Consider the following 14999-nt stretch of genomic DNA (forward strand, 5'->3'; position numbering starts at 1 on the left):
GTGATGGAGGATGCTGCTCGCTGTAGCTGGAGACCAGCTTTCATATTTCAGTGGCTTTGCACTGATTTTCTGCTCAGTGCTGATCATCCAGCTCTAGCAGAAACCTGGGGGTATAAATATATCAGTTAGATCTCTGCGGGGCAAAGCCGGTAAAGGAAATGTGGGAGGGAAGGAAAACTACTGGAAGGTGCAGCTCATTAAAGATTTGTATCTTCTGCTGAAACCTTCTTTGAAGATTTGTGTCCAAGGTAAAAAATCATAGGACCAAATATTTATTTACCTACTGAATAGTGTATGTGTCTTGTACACAGCACTTCACCTTAAAGCAAAGACATCATTCAGTGTCCCATTTCCAGTTTAAAGCTTTATGGCAGAGTATGATCTGCTCAGAACACCACAGAATCTTTACAGTGCAGAAGGAGGCCATTCAGCCCATCGAGTCTGCACTGACTCACTGAAAGAGCAATTGACCTAACCCCTCTCCCCTGCCTTACCCCCATAACCTTGCACATTCTCTCTTTTCCGATAGCAGTCTAATTCCCTATTGAATACCTCGCTCAAACCTGCCTCCAAAACTCTTTCAGGAAGTTCATTCTGGACTCCAACCACCCTCTGGATGAAAACATTTTTCCTCACATGACTTCTACTCCTTTCGCCCATTACTTTGAGTCTGTGCCTCTAGTTCTTGAGTGGGAACAGCTTCTCACTATTTACCCTGTCCATACCCCTCAGAATCTTGAATATCTCTATCAAGTCTCCTCCCAGCCTTCTTTTCTCCAAGGAAAACAGTCCCAACCTCTCAATTCTATCCTCATAGCTACAGTTCTTTATCCTGGGAATCATTCTTGTGAATCTCCTCTGTACTCTGCCTAATGCCTTCACATCCTTCCTCAAGTATGGTGCCCAGAACTAGACGCGGTACTCCAGATGAGGCCTAACTAGTGTCTTGTACGAGTTTAACATGACAACCTTACTCTTGTACTCAATGCCCCTATTAATAAAACCTAGGATACTATATGCTTTATTAACTGCCACTCAACATGCCCTGCCACCTTCAGTGACTTATGTACACATACACCAACGTCCCTCTGTACATGCAACTCCTTTAGAGACTCTCCCTTTATTCTTTACTGTCTCTCCACATTCTTCCTGCCAAAATGAATCACCTCACACTTCTCTGCATTGAACTTCATCTGCCACCTGTCTGCCCAATCAATCATCGTGTCTATGTCCTTTTGAAGTTCAAGACTATCCCCATCACAGTTGACAACATTTCCAACTTTCGTCTCATCTGCAAATTTTGAAATCATGCCCTGCACACCACAGTCTAGGTCATTAATATATATCAGGAAGAGCAAGGATCCCAACACTGATCCTTGGGGAACTCCACTACAAACCTTCCTCCAATCTGAAAAACAACCATTTATCACTACTCTCTGTTTCCAGTCACTCAGCCAATTTCTTATCCAAATGCCTACTTTCCATTTTATTCCATGACCTAGAATTTTGCTCACAAGTCTATTGTGTGGCACTATATTAAATGTCTTTTGAAAATCCATATACACAACATCAACAGCACTGCCCTTATCAACCTTGCCTGTTACCTCTTCAAAAACCTCCAGCGAGTTAGTTAAACATGATTTCCCCTCAGTGAATCCAAGCTGGCTTTCCATAATTATCCCGCACTGTCTAAGTGATTATTGATTTTGTCCTGAACAATAGGGCAGAGATTTTTGCTCAGCGGGTGGGCGCTCGAGCGTGATGTGCCGCACGTTGATGTCTACGCGCAGTCGTGCAATAGTTCAGTCGGCAGATACGTGCCGGAGTCGGCAGCGCACCCACTGACAATTAAAAGGTCTGTTAAGACCATTAAGTAATCAATTAAACTAAATTTTTCGCTGCCCAGCCAACCTGACGGTTGACAGGCGGGCGAAAAGGATTTTTGAAACCTCATCGATGGGCGGGATGAGGTTTCCAAAAGCAAATAATAATAGAATAAAAGTTTTAAAATTTAATTCATATAATGACAGAGTCGCATTAGGGGACATATTTTATTACATTTTTATTTACCTAATTTTCTTTTTTAAAAACGCATCATCTCCCTGAGGCAGCTCCGTTCCTCGGGGAGATTATGAAGTATCCACTCACGCACGTTCACACTCGGCCGGCTCGCTCTCCTTCCCCACCCCCTGGACAGGCAGCGCTCAGCGCTGCTGCTCACGTTTCACACTGGACAGGCCTTAATTGGCCCACCCAGCGTGAAATCGCGGTCCGGTCCCAATCGCGGGCAGTGGTTGGCTTCCTGACCACCCCCGCCAGGCCTCCCCGCCAAGGGCAAAATTCTGCCCATAGTTTCCAGAAGTTTCTCTACCACTGAAGTCAAACTGACTGGTCTGTAGTTGCCGGCTGTATCCTTGCGGCCCTTTTTGAACAAGGATAGAACATTCACAATTCTCCTGTCCTCTGGCACCTCCCCTGTGTCTAAGGAAGACTGAAAGATTATCACCAGTGCCTCTGAAATTTCCACTCTCACTTCCCTCAGTATCCTCGGACGCATCTCATCTGGTCCTGGTACCTTATCAATGTTAAGTAAAGATAGCCTTTCCAACACCACCTCCTTCTCAATTGTAAATCCTGCAAGTGTACCAGTTACCTCCTCTCTCACCTCAGCCTGGGGAGCATCCTCTTCCTTTGTAAAGACAGATGCAAAGTACTCGTTCAATAACTCCGCTACTTCTCCTGTCTCCGCAAGCAAGTGTCCTTTTTTATCCCGAATCGGCCCTACTCTTTCTCTTACCACTCTTTTATTATTTACATGCTTATAGAAGACCATGGAATTTCCTTTTATGTTAGCTGCCGGCCTCTTTTCATGCTCCCTCCTTGCTTTTCTGATTAGTTTTTTCACTTCCCCTCTGGTCCTTCTGTATTCAGCCTGATTCTGCATCGTATTTTCTACCTGACATCTGTCATAAGCATACTTCTTCCTTTTCGTCTTTACCTCTATCTCCCTCGTCACCCAGGGCGCTCTGGATTTATTTATCCTACCTTTCCCCTTCAAGGGAATATACCCTGACATTGCCTGCAATACTATCTCTTTGAAGGTGGCCCATTGTTCAGCCACCATCTTTTCTGCCAACATTTGATTCCAACTCACACGACTCAGATGCAATCTCATCCCATCGAAGTTGACTTTCCCCAATTAATTCTCCCTGCTCCGGATTGTGCCCTGTCCTTTTCCCAGGTCAACCTGAGCCTTATAATACACTGGTCACTGTCCCCTAAATGCTTTCCCACTGATATTTGATCCATTTGGGCCAACTCATTCCCCAGAACCAGACCCAACAGTGCCTGACCTCTCGTTGGACTGGAATCATACTGCTGCAGAAAATGATCTTGAACACATTTCAGGAACTCGCGTCCCTCTTGTCCCTTTGAACTATTCCTATCTCGGTCTATATTTGGATAATTGAAGTTCTCCATTATAATTACTCTATAATTCCTACACCTCCCTGTAATTTCTTCACAAATTTGTTTCTCCACATCCCTTCCACTAGTTGGTGGTCTAAATACTACACCAATCAATGTTATTACACCTTTTTCATTCCTTACCTCTAGCCAGAGAGATTCTGTCCTTGGCCCCACCGGAACATCCTCTCTCTCCAGTACTGTAATTCCATCTTTAATCAATACTGTCACTCCCTCTTCCCCCCCACCCCGACACACACACACACACACACACACTCCACCACTTTCTTTCTTTCTTGTCTCTCCAAAACACCTTATACCCAGGAATATTTAACGCCCAGTCCTGTCCTTCTTTGAGCCAGGTCTCCGTTATAGCAATAATATAATTCCATTTCTCAACCTGTGCCTGTAGTTCACCAATCTTATTAACCACACTCTGTGCATTCACATACATGCACATTAACCCTGATTTAGGCTTTTTTTTTAACTTTTCCCCTTATTCTGACCCCATCTAATGACTTACTATTGCCTACTCTAGTTCTATCAAACTCTCCAAGTATTCTATTTACCTTGATACTACTCTCTGATATATCCTCTATATCAGTTAATACTTCTCTACTTCCCACTGCCAGTTTCTCTCCTCTCCACTCTGAATTTCCCCTCAGGTTCCCATCTCCCTGCTAATCTAGTTCAATCCCTCCCCATATATGACAATATATGCAAATAGAATGTGTTTTGCAAATTCACCTCTTTTGGCCCACTGAGGATGGACACATGACCTTTTCTCAACTTTGACCTGGTGTTATTCTAAGACGTTATGAGGTTATGATGGAGGTGAAACTCCCGCCCTTACAGAGGTTTCTTTTCCCCTCACTAGTCGAACCTACTTGTTTTATTGTTACTTGAAGTCGTGGATGAAGCAGAAAGAGTTTGTTGGTTTCATTTCTTTCTCTTTGAAATTCACTCAGCACAGATTGTGTTGTAGGGGCCCGTGCAATACTTGGCACGCCCACTAATAACGGAGAGGGCAAATAAACCCAGGGTACTGCCTCCTGTGTATATCGGCCTGAGAGTAAATAAATATGGTGTGTGGCCTGGAGGAGAACAGGAAGGAGGAGGAAGAGGATTGTCCGGTTGTAGAGGTTTGAGTGAGACTTCAAGCACAATGTTGAAATAGGTGTGTAAGGTGTAATGTTTCCCTCTAGGAGATCCTGCAGACACTGATTACACTGCTGTTGGCTGTGCTATTACTACGATTTCTTCCAATCTCACGGAGATGTCTAAGGGAGTGAAGATGCTGGCTGCCCTAATGGACGATGATGTTGGAAGTGGGCAGGACCTCCTGCGTGCAGCCAGAACATTGGCTGGCGCTGTCTCCGATCTACTGAAGGCAGTCGAGCCCTCGTCAGGGGAGGTGAGCCGGGGGCATTGGTGTGGTGGCTGCAGCCTGGGGCAAAGGTGGGGGTTGGGGGAAGGGCAGCCGAAAATGTTCCTTGTTGAATAATGAAATGCAAAACTGAACAAATGGGTGAGAGTCAAATACTTTCCCTTTTTCCCCCCGTCTTGGAATATTTTTATTCACCCATTAATCCTGCTTCAGAATCAAAAGGTTCAGAGACCGACATCAAGTTGGAAAAGTCAAAGGGGATATTCAGCCTCTCATGTCTGTGCTGGCTCTTTGATAGAGTTATCCACTCCACTTGACCTTTCCCAATAGCCCATTTTTCCTTTTCCAATATTTATCCAATTCCTCTTTTGAAAGTTCCCATTGAACCTGCTTCCACCTGTTCAGGCAGCACTTCCAGATCACAACAACTCGCTGTGTGGGTAAGAAAGCTTCTCCTTACCCCCACCTCCTCCCAGCCCCACCCCTGCTTCTTTTACCAGTTACCTTAAATCTGTGCCCTCTGGTTACTGACCCTGCTGCCACTGAAAATAGTTTCTCCCTGTTTATTGTGTCAGAACCCGTCTTGATTTTGATCACCTCTGCTAAATCTCCCCTTAATCTTCGTTTTGTTTGTGATTGACTTGAAAGCAAAATCGTGCTGATGATGCTTGAGATCGGAAATAAGATCGGAAAATGCTGGAGATGCTCAGCAGGTCTGGCAGTTTATGTGGAGAGAAAAACAGAGTTAATGTTTCAGGTCGATGACTTTTCATCAGAATTGATAATGGGACAAGGGAGAAGGAGGTGGTAAGGAGACCAGCAAAGAACAGTAGATGGGTCCAGAGGAGGTGAACGGTTACAGCAGGGTAGCAGAGGGTGAGGAATGCATAGGAAATTGGGCAAAGGCCCAGTGAAGGATTATATTCAGTTCCATTTGGGCCCCAATCTATATGTAGATCTGCCCCAACCTCCCATTTGTTTTCTGAATGGAACATTGATATATTATTATATGTTTATGGATATATAATTCTATACATATAAATTCTATTGCAAGCCTTAAGATATTAATCATTATAAGTGTATAATATTGACAAACCAAAAGCTGCTAACCCTATTATTTACAGCATTAGGAATCTATTTATCCTAGATTGTTCAGTATGATCCGAGGTCAGTCTTGTCCAATTTGCATGGGTTTCCTCCCCTTCTGAGTTTACCCATCAAATCCCATTCTCCTGATTGCTTCCTACATCCTTGAAAATTTCCTCATAACATTTAAGAAGTATTTGGATGTGCACTTGCGATGCCATGGCATACAGGGCTATGGGCCTAGTGCTGGGAAATGGGATTAGAGTAATTAGGTACTTGTTTGACCGGCGCAGACTCGATGGGCTGAAGGGCCTTTTTCTGTGCTGTCGACCTCTATGACTCTAACATTCCACCCAGTCTGGTCCCATTCTCCTGATCACCCCCCGTATTGATTAACATTAGAATTCCACATTCTAACCCAATCCTCCATATATTTCTTCTTAATCTTTGTGTGAATGTGTTAAATTTTTGCTCTCACCAGCCAATTAAAACAACCCGCCTGTGCCTCTTATACCCGCCTGTGCCTCTTCTACCCGCCTGTGCCTATTTAATTCACCTGTAGTCAGTATGATGAGCTCGGTACCAAATTAAGAAGCAGAACCTCAAAGTTAATAATCTCCGAATTATTACCTGAGCCGCGTGCAAATTGGCATTGCACAAGTAAGATCAGGGAGACGAATGCCTGGCTGAAAGACTGGCCTGGGAGGAATGGGTTCTGGTTCCTGGGGACACTGGCACCAGTATTGGGGAAAGTGGGGACATCTATACCTGAACCTTGCTGTGATGAGCGTTCTTGCGAATTGCATAGATAGGGAAGTAGAAAGGGTTTTAAACTAAATCGTGGGGGCAACAGATCAAATGTGGGAAGATGTGGTAAATTAAAGAGTAGAGACAAGGTAAAAGAGGAAGGTGTTAATTTGGGAAATGATAAACAGACCATGACAGGAAGGGACAGAGTACAAGTTGAAGAATAAACCAATATATAAGGATAGATGTTACAAAAATAGTATAAGGACAAAACTTAAGGCTCTGTATCTGAATGCACGTAGCATTTGAAACAACACAGATGAACTGATATTGCAAATCGAGAGAAATAAGTATAATCTAATAGCCATTACAGAGACATGGCTACAGGATGGGATAGATTGGAACCTGAACATTGAGGAGTATGTGACTTTTATGAAGGATAGGAAATTAGGAAAAGGCGGAGGGGTGGTTCTGTTAATTCAAGATGACATTAACACAAAAGAGAGGGATGGCCTAACTGCAGGAAATGAGGTTATAGAAGCGGTTTGGGTAGAGATGAGGAATGGTAAAGGCAAGAAGTCGCTTGTAGGAGTGGTTTACAGGCTTCCTAACAGTAATCACCTAGTAGGACGGATTATCAAAGAAGAAATAGTGAGAGCTTGTCAGAAAGGCACGGCGATTATCATGGGGGATTTTAATCTACATATAGACTGGAATAGCCAGATGGGCAAAGGTAGCATAGATGCCAAATTCATACAATGTTTAGGGATAATTTCTTAGATCAGCAGATCAGACCAGAATGGAGCCAACCAGGGAGCAGGCTACACTGGACTTGATATTGTGCAATGAGATAGGATTAATTAATGACTTCATAGTGAAGGCACCCCTAGGTAGCAGTGATCATCTGATTGACTTTTAGATTCAGTTTGAGGGAGAGAAGACTGGGTCTAACACTGGTATTGTAAACTTAAATAAGGGCCATTATGAGGACATGAAAGCAGAACTAGCAAAAACCAACTGGCAATTTAGTTTAAGGGATAGATCAGTAGAGGTTCAGTGGCAGACATTTAAGGGGATATTTCAGAATACAAAGAATAGATGCATTTCAACGAGAAAGAAAAATTCCAAGGGGAGGATCCACCATCCGTGGTTAACTAAAAAAGTTAAAGAAAGTATCGTACTTAAAGAAAAAGCATATAATTGCACAAAGATAGGTGGCAGGTCAGAAGATTAGATAGAATATAAAAAACAGCAAAGAATGACTAAAACATTTATAAGGAGGGAAAAATTAGAGTCGGAGAGAAAACTAGCTAGAAATATAAAGACAGAGAGTAAGAGTTTCTATAGATATTTTAAAAAGGAAAGAGTTAACAAGGAAGTAAGTCTGTGGAATTAATAGTGACAATATGGAAATGACGGATGAATTAAACAGGTATTTTGCATCAGTCTTCACTAAGGAGGACACAAGTAACATCCCAGAAACAGCTGTAAATCAGGAAGTGGAAGGGAGGGGGGAACTCAGGAAAATTGCAATAACCTGGGAAGTGGTACTTGTCAACCCGCAGCTCCGACAGTTTGCTAAGTCCCTGGGTCCTGATGGATTTCATCCTAGAGTCTTAAAAGAAGTGACTAGTGAGATAGTTGATACATTGGTTTTAACTTTCCAAAATTCACTAGATTCTGGGAAGGTCCCATTAGACTGGAAAATAGCAAGTGTAACTCCTTTATTCAAAAAGGGAGGAAGACAGAAAGCAGGAAACTATAGGCCAGTTAGTCAAAAACCTGTCACAGGCAAAATGTTAGAAGCTATTATTAAAGAGGTTATAACAGAGCACTTAGATAAATTCAAGGCAATCATTTAGAGTCAACATGGTTTTATAAAAGGGAAATCATGTTTAACCAATTTATTGGAGTTCTTGAAAAGTAACATGTGCTGTGGATGACAGGGAACTGGTGGATGTACTGTAATTAGATTTTCAGAAAGCGTTTGATAAGGTGCCTCATCAAAGGTTATTGCGGAAAATAAAAGCTCATGGTGTGGCGGGGGGGTAACATATTGGTATGGATAGAAGATTGGCTGGCTAACAGGAAGCAGAGAGTAGGCATAAATGGCTCATTTTCTGGTTGGCAGATGTGACAAGTGGTGTGCCACAGAGATCAGTGCTGGGGCCTCAACTCTTTACAATTTATATAAATGATTTGGTTGAAGGGACTAATGGTACGGTTGCTAAATTTGCTGATGCCAGAAAGGTAGGTAGGAAAGTGAGTTGTGAAGAGGACGTAAGGAGGCTACAAAAGGCTATAGACAGTGGGCAAAAATCTGGCAAATGGAGTATAATGTAGGAAAATGTGATGTTGCCCATTTTGACAGCACAAATAAAAAAGAGGCATAATATCTAAACACAGAGATTGCAGCGCTCTGAGGTTCAGAGGGATCTGGGTGTCCTAGTGCATGAATCACAAAAGTTTAGTATGCAGGTACAGCAAGTAATTAATAAAGCTAAGAGAATGTTATCATTTATCGTGAGGGGAAATGATTACAAAAGTAGGGAGGTTATGCTTCAGTTGTACAGGGTATTGGTGAGACCACATCTGGAGCACTGTGTACAGTGCTGGTCTCCTTATTTAAGGAAAGATGTAAATGCATTGGAAGCAGTTCAGAGAAGGTTCACTAGATTAATACCAGGAATGGGTGGGTTATCTTTTGAGGAAAGGTTGGACAGATTAGGCTCGTATCCGCTGGAGTTTGGAAGAGTAAGATGTGACTCGATTGAAACATAAGACCCTGAGGGCTCTGGACAGGGTGGATGTGGAGAGGATGTTTCCTCTTGTGGGAGATTCTAGAACTCAGGGTCACTGTTTAAAAATAAGGGGCCGCCCATTTATAACAGTGATGAGGAATTATTTTTTTCTCTCAGAGGATTGAGAGACTTTGGAATTCACTTCCTCAAAAGGTGGCTGCAGCAGAGTCGTTGAATATTTTGAAGGTACAGGTAGACAGATTCTTGATAAGCAAGCAAATGTTATCGAGGGTAGGCAGAAATATGATCTTATTGAATGGCAGAGCAGGCTTGAAGGGCCTAGCTGCCTACTGCTCCTAATTCGTACACTTGTATGTGTGTCTTTGCCTAACCAATCTATCTTTGCCTATTCAACCCTTTTTTTTAATATTGATTCATGGGATGTGGATGTGCCAGCATTTATTGCCCATCCCTAATTACCCTTGAGAAGGTAGTGGTGAGCTACCTTTTTGAACCGCTGCAGTCCATGTGGTGTAGGTACACCCACAGTGCTGTTAGGAAGGGAGTTCCAGGATTTTGACCCAGCGACAGTGAAGGAACGGTGATATATTTCCAAGTCAGGATGGTGAGTGACTTGGAGGGGAACGTCCAGGTTGTGGTGTTCCCATGTATCTGCTGCCCTTGTCCTTCTAGATGGTAGAGGTCATGGTTTGGAAGGTGCTGTCTAAGGAGCCTTGGTGAATTCCTGCAGTGCATCTTGTAGATGGTACACACTGCTGCCACTGTGCGTCGGTGGTGGACGGAGTGAATGTTTGTGGATGTGGTGCCAATCAAGCGGGGCTGCTTTGTCCTGGATGGTGTTGAGCTTCTTGAGTGTTGTGGGAGCTGCACTCACCCAGGCAAGTGGAGAATATTCCATCACACTCCTGACTTGTGCCTTGTAGATGGTGGGCAGGCTTTGGGGAGTCAGGAGGTGAGTTACTCGACACAGGATTCCTAGCCTCTGACTTACTCTTGTAGCCGCAATATTTATATGGCTAGTTCAATTCAGTTTCTGGTCATTGGTAACCACCAGGATGTTGATAGTGGGGGATTCAGTGATGGTAATGCCATTGAACATCAAGGGGCAATGATTAGGCTCTCTGTGGTTGGAGATGGCCATTGCCTGGCACTTGTGTGGCATGAATGTTACTTGCCACTTGTCAGCCCAAGCCTGGATATTGTCCAGGTCTTGCTGCATTTGGACATGGACTGCTTCAGGATCTGAGGAGTCGCGAATGGTGCTGAACATTGTGCAATCATCAGCGAACATCCCCACTTCTGACCTTATGATGGAAGGAAGGTCATTGATGAAGCAGCTGAAGATGGTTGGACCCAGGACACTACCCTGAGGAACTCCTGCAGTGATGTCCTGGAGCTGAGATGATTGACTTCCAACAATCACAGCCATCTTCCTTTGTGCTAGGTATGACTCCAACTAGTCAAGAGTTTTCCCCTTATTCTGCTTGATTCCAGTTTTGCTCGGGCTCCTTGATGCCACACTCGGTCAAATGCGGCCTTGATGTCAAGAGCAGTTACTCTGACCTCACCTCAGGAGTTCAGCTCTTTTGTCCATGTTTGAACCACGGCTGTAATGAGGTCAGGAGCTGAGTGACCCTGGCGGAACCCAAACTGGGCATCAGTGAGCAGGTTATTGCGAAGCAAGTGCTGCCTGATAGTACTGTTGATGACCCCTTCCATTACTTTACAGATGATCAAGAGTAGAATGATGGGGCGGTAATTGGCTGGGTTGGACTTGTCCTGCTTTTTGTGTACAGGACATACCTGGGCAATTTTCCACATAGCCGGGTAGATGCCAGTGTTGTAGCTGTACTGGAACAGCTTGGCTAGGGGCACGGCAAGTTCTGGAGCCCAAGTCTTCAGTACTATTGCTGGAATATTGTCAGGGCCCATAGCCTTTGCAGTATCCAGTGCCTTTAGCCGTTTCTCGATATCACATAGAGCAAATCGAATTGGCTGAAGACTGGCATCTGTGATGCTGGGGATCTCCGGAGGAGGCCGCGATGGATCATCCACTTGGCGTTTCTGGCTGAAGATTGTAACAAATGCTTCAGCCTTATCTTTTGCACTGATGTGCTGTGCTCCTCCATCATTGAGGATGGGGATATTTGTGGAGCCTCCTCCCCCAGTGAGTTGTTTAGTTGTCCACCACCATTCACGACTGGATGTGGCAGGACTGCAGAGCTTAGATCTGATCCATTGGTTGTGGGATCGCTTAACTCTGTCTATCACTTGCTGCTTATGCTGTTTGGCACACAAGCAGTCCTGTTTTATAGCTTCATCAAGTTGACACCTTATTTTTAGGTATGCCTGGTGCTGCTCCTGGCATGTCCTCCTGCACTCTTCACTGAGCCAGGGTTGATCCCCTGGCTTGATGGTAATGGTAGAGTGGGGGATATGCCGGGCCATGAGGTTACAGATTGTGTTTGAGTACAATTCTGCTGCTGCTGATGGCCCACAGCGCCTCATGGATGCTCAGTCTTGAGTTGCTAGATCTGTTCGAAATCCATCCCATTTGGCACGGTGGTAATGCCACACAACATGATGGAGGGTATCCTCAATGTGAAGACAGGACTTCGTCTCCACAATGACTCTACGGTGGTCACTCCTACCGATACTGTCATGGACAGATGCATCTGCGGCAGGCAGGTTGGTGAGGATGAGGTCAAGTATATTTTTCCCTCTTGTTGGTTCCCTCACCACCTGCAGCAGACCCAGTCGAGCAGCTATGTCCTTTAGGACTCAACCAGCTCAGTCAGTAGTGGTGTTACTGAGCCACTCTTGGTGATGGACACTGAAGTCCCCCACCCAGAGTACATTCTGTTCCCTTGCCACCCTCAGTGCTTCCTCCAAGTGATGTTCAACATGGAGGAGCACTGATTCATCAGCTGAGGGAGGGTGGTACGTGGTAATCAGCAGGAGGTTTCCTTACCCATGTTTGACCTGATGCCATGAGACTTCATGGGATCCGGAGTCAATGTTGAGAACTCCCAGGGCAACTCCCTCCTGACTGTATCCCACTGTGCTGCCACCTCAGGGATGGTGATGGTGGTGTTTGGGACATTCTCTGTCAGATATGTTTCCGTGAGGATGACTATGTCAGGCTGTTGCTTGTCTAGTCTGTGAGACAGCTCTCCCAATTTTGGCACTACCCCCCAGATATTAGGACTTTGCAGGGTCGACAGGGCTGAGTTTGCCGTTGTCGTTTCCGGTGCCTTGGTCGATACCGGGTGGTCCGTCCGGTTTCATTCCTTTTTTGAGGCATTGTAGCATTTGGTACAGCTGAGTGGCCTGCGAGGCCATTTCAGAGTGAAACTGAGAGTCAACCACGTTGCTGTGGGTCTGGAGTCACATGTAGGCCGGACCAGGTAAGGACGGCAGATTTCCTTCCCTAAAGGGCATTAGTGATCCGGATGAGTTTTTACAACAATCAACAATGGTTTCATGGTCATCATCAGGCTTTTAATTCCAGATTTTATTGAATTCACATTTCACCATCTACTGTGGCAGGATTCAACCCCAGGTCTCAAGAGCATTACCCTGGGTCTCTGGATTAGTCCAATGACAATATCACTGCGCCAGCACCTCCCAGTCTGTGCCGATTTTGCCCGTCTGTGCCGATTCTACCCCCCCCCGTGCCTATTCTACCAAATCCCTTTTACTCTTGCAGATCTGAAGTAAATTGTTTTGATCTCCAGTGGAGAAACTCACCCTCTCAATCTCTGTTTATAATTGTGACATGAATCTACACCCTGTAACCCAACAGGTTTGAATTTCGATTCATCTCCCTTTTGTTCCCAGTGCTGCACCCCTCCCCCCGCCCACCCACCCCTCCTCCCCACCCTCCCCCGACCTGCCACCCAGGTAAAAACTCAGGATTTTGGTTTGCATGTTTGTGTTTTGTGAGTATTGGCAGAAAATGGCCAGGCTGTTGATTCGTCTGTGTTAGTTCGATCTCTTATTATGAATTATCCCCTCTGAGTGGATCCATCAACCTTCAGAGGGTCAGAGTTAGGGAGGGAAGAATGAAATCCCCCATGTCACAATGCACCTTTTTTTCTGATGAGGGGCAGGAAGTTTTGAGCGGTTCCTAATCTGCAAACTTCCCTCTTGGACAGCAATTAAACTCTTATTGTCCTTAGTCTCTGCTTAATTCAACAAGTCGGCTTGCGGCTTTACAAAAATAGGACAAGCCTCCTTCAACACAGACCCCCCCTTAGACACGGTTCCACTTTAGTCTCTGCACTTCAGGGCACAACTCCAGCTTAAGGTACCTCTCCAGTTTAAGACATGGTCCTGCCTTAGCAGCAGAATAATACACTGTGCATTACATGGCCCAATGCTCCTGCCATAAAATGGCTGGTGCTGTGTGACTTCCCATGAGACACTGGGCATTCAGTGCAAACTTGCTAAATTCTTTAGACTGGGGTATTGAGAATTGTCGCATTGTCCCTACAGACCAGGAGTAGAAGCTGTTATCCCTCCTCAGCATCACCCAGGGGTTTATGTTGAGCCTGTTTTATGCAGGTGTATCTTGTCTGATGCGACTGTGTGTGTGTGTTTTTGTCCCCAGACTCGACAGACTGTCCTCACAGCAGCTGGAAGCGTTGGGCAGGCTAGTGGAGACCTCCTGCGCCATATCGGAGAGAGCGAAACCGATGAACGATTTCAGGTAGGAAGAGGAGCCTCTTTGATCAGGAAAACCTGCCTCTTTCTGGAGGGCTTATGTGGCGTCTTCTTAGTTTTACTGCCCCCTCTAGAATATCCCATCATATCTGCGGGTCCAGATCACGTTGGTTTTTGAAAGACCTTCCTGGGATTGTCCTGTCTCTCTGGCATGGAATTGTTTTATATTTGTTCCAGAATGTTCTAATCTTCAGCTTATTAAATCACACACTTGCAGTTTCTCTATGAATACATGGCACTGGCACAAATGAGAATATTAATATAGTGCTGTGTTAATACCCAGGAGACAGGGACTGTTAGTTCTGAATTTTAGTGCTCTGTAGCATTATTGCTCAGTGTTACTAGCCAGTACTCATTGAATTCCACATCTGCATTGTTGCTAAGACCGCATATTTCTGCCTCTGTAACATTGCCCAGCTCTGCTCCAGTGCTGAGACCCTCATCTGGCCTCTTGTTCCATCTGGATTTAGAAATTCCAATGTGCTCCTGGGTGACTTCCCATGTTCTACCCCCTCTAAACTTGAGGTCATCCTAACTTTGCCAAGTCCTGTTCACCCATCACCCCTCTGCTCACTGACTAGCTCACAGTTAAAGCAGTGCCTCAATTTTAAAATTCTCATCCTTATTTTCAAATCCCTCCATCGCCTCATCTCTCCCGATCTCTAATCTCCTCCAGTGCCACAACCCTCTGAGATATCTGTGTCCCTCCAATTCTAGCCTCTTGAGTATTCTCGATTTTATTTGCTGCTCCATTAGTGGCCGTGCCTTCAGCTACCAAGACCCTAAGATCTGGAATTTCTTCTCTAACTCTCTCCATTATTACAACT

At 44.9% G+C, this 14999-nt stretch overlaps 1 protein-coding gene across 5 annotated transcripts in view; it reads left to right on the forward strand.

The window, feature by feature from the left end:
• The window catches only part of LOC144670145 (talin-2), a 345177-nt gene that overhangs the window by 162619 nt on the left and 167559 nt on the right, over positions 1-14999 (forward strand). For 4 of the 5 annotated variants that reach the window (XR_013573826.1, XM_078532616.1, XM_078532618.1 and 1 more), the window contains 2 exons: positions 4671-4879; positions 14060-14158. Coding sequence is in view for 4 of the 5 variants with exons in the window: in XM_078532616.1 (XP_078388742.1) it covers positions 4671-4879; positions 14060-14158 (308 nt within the window). In the remaining variant the exon portion in view is untranslated. The remainder of the gene's footprint in view (positions 1-4670; positions 4880-14059; positions 14159-14999) is intronic. The other variant, XM_078532619.1, reaches the window with a different exon arrangement.

This window comes from Cetorhinus maximus, chromosome 30 (assembly GCF_964194155.1).
Source record: "Cetorhinus maximus chromosome 30, sCetMax3.hap1.1, whole genome shotgun sequence".
Classification (NCBI taxonomy): Eukaryota; Metazoa; Chordata; class Chondrichthyes; order Lamniformes; family Cetorhinidae; genus Cetorhinus; species Cetorhinus maximus.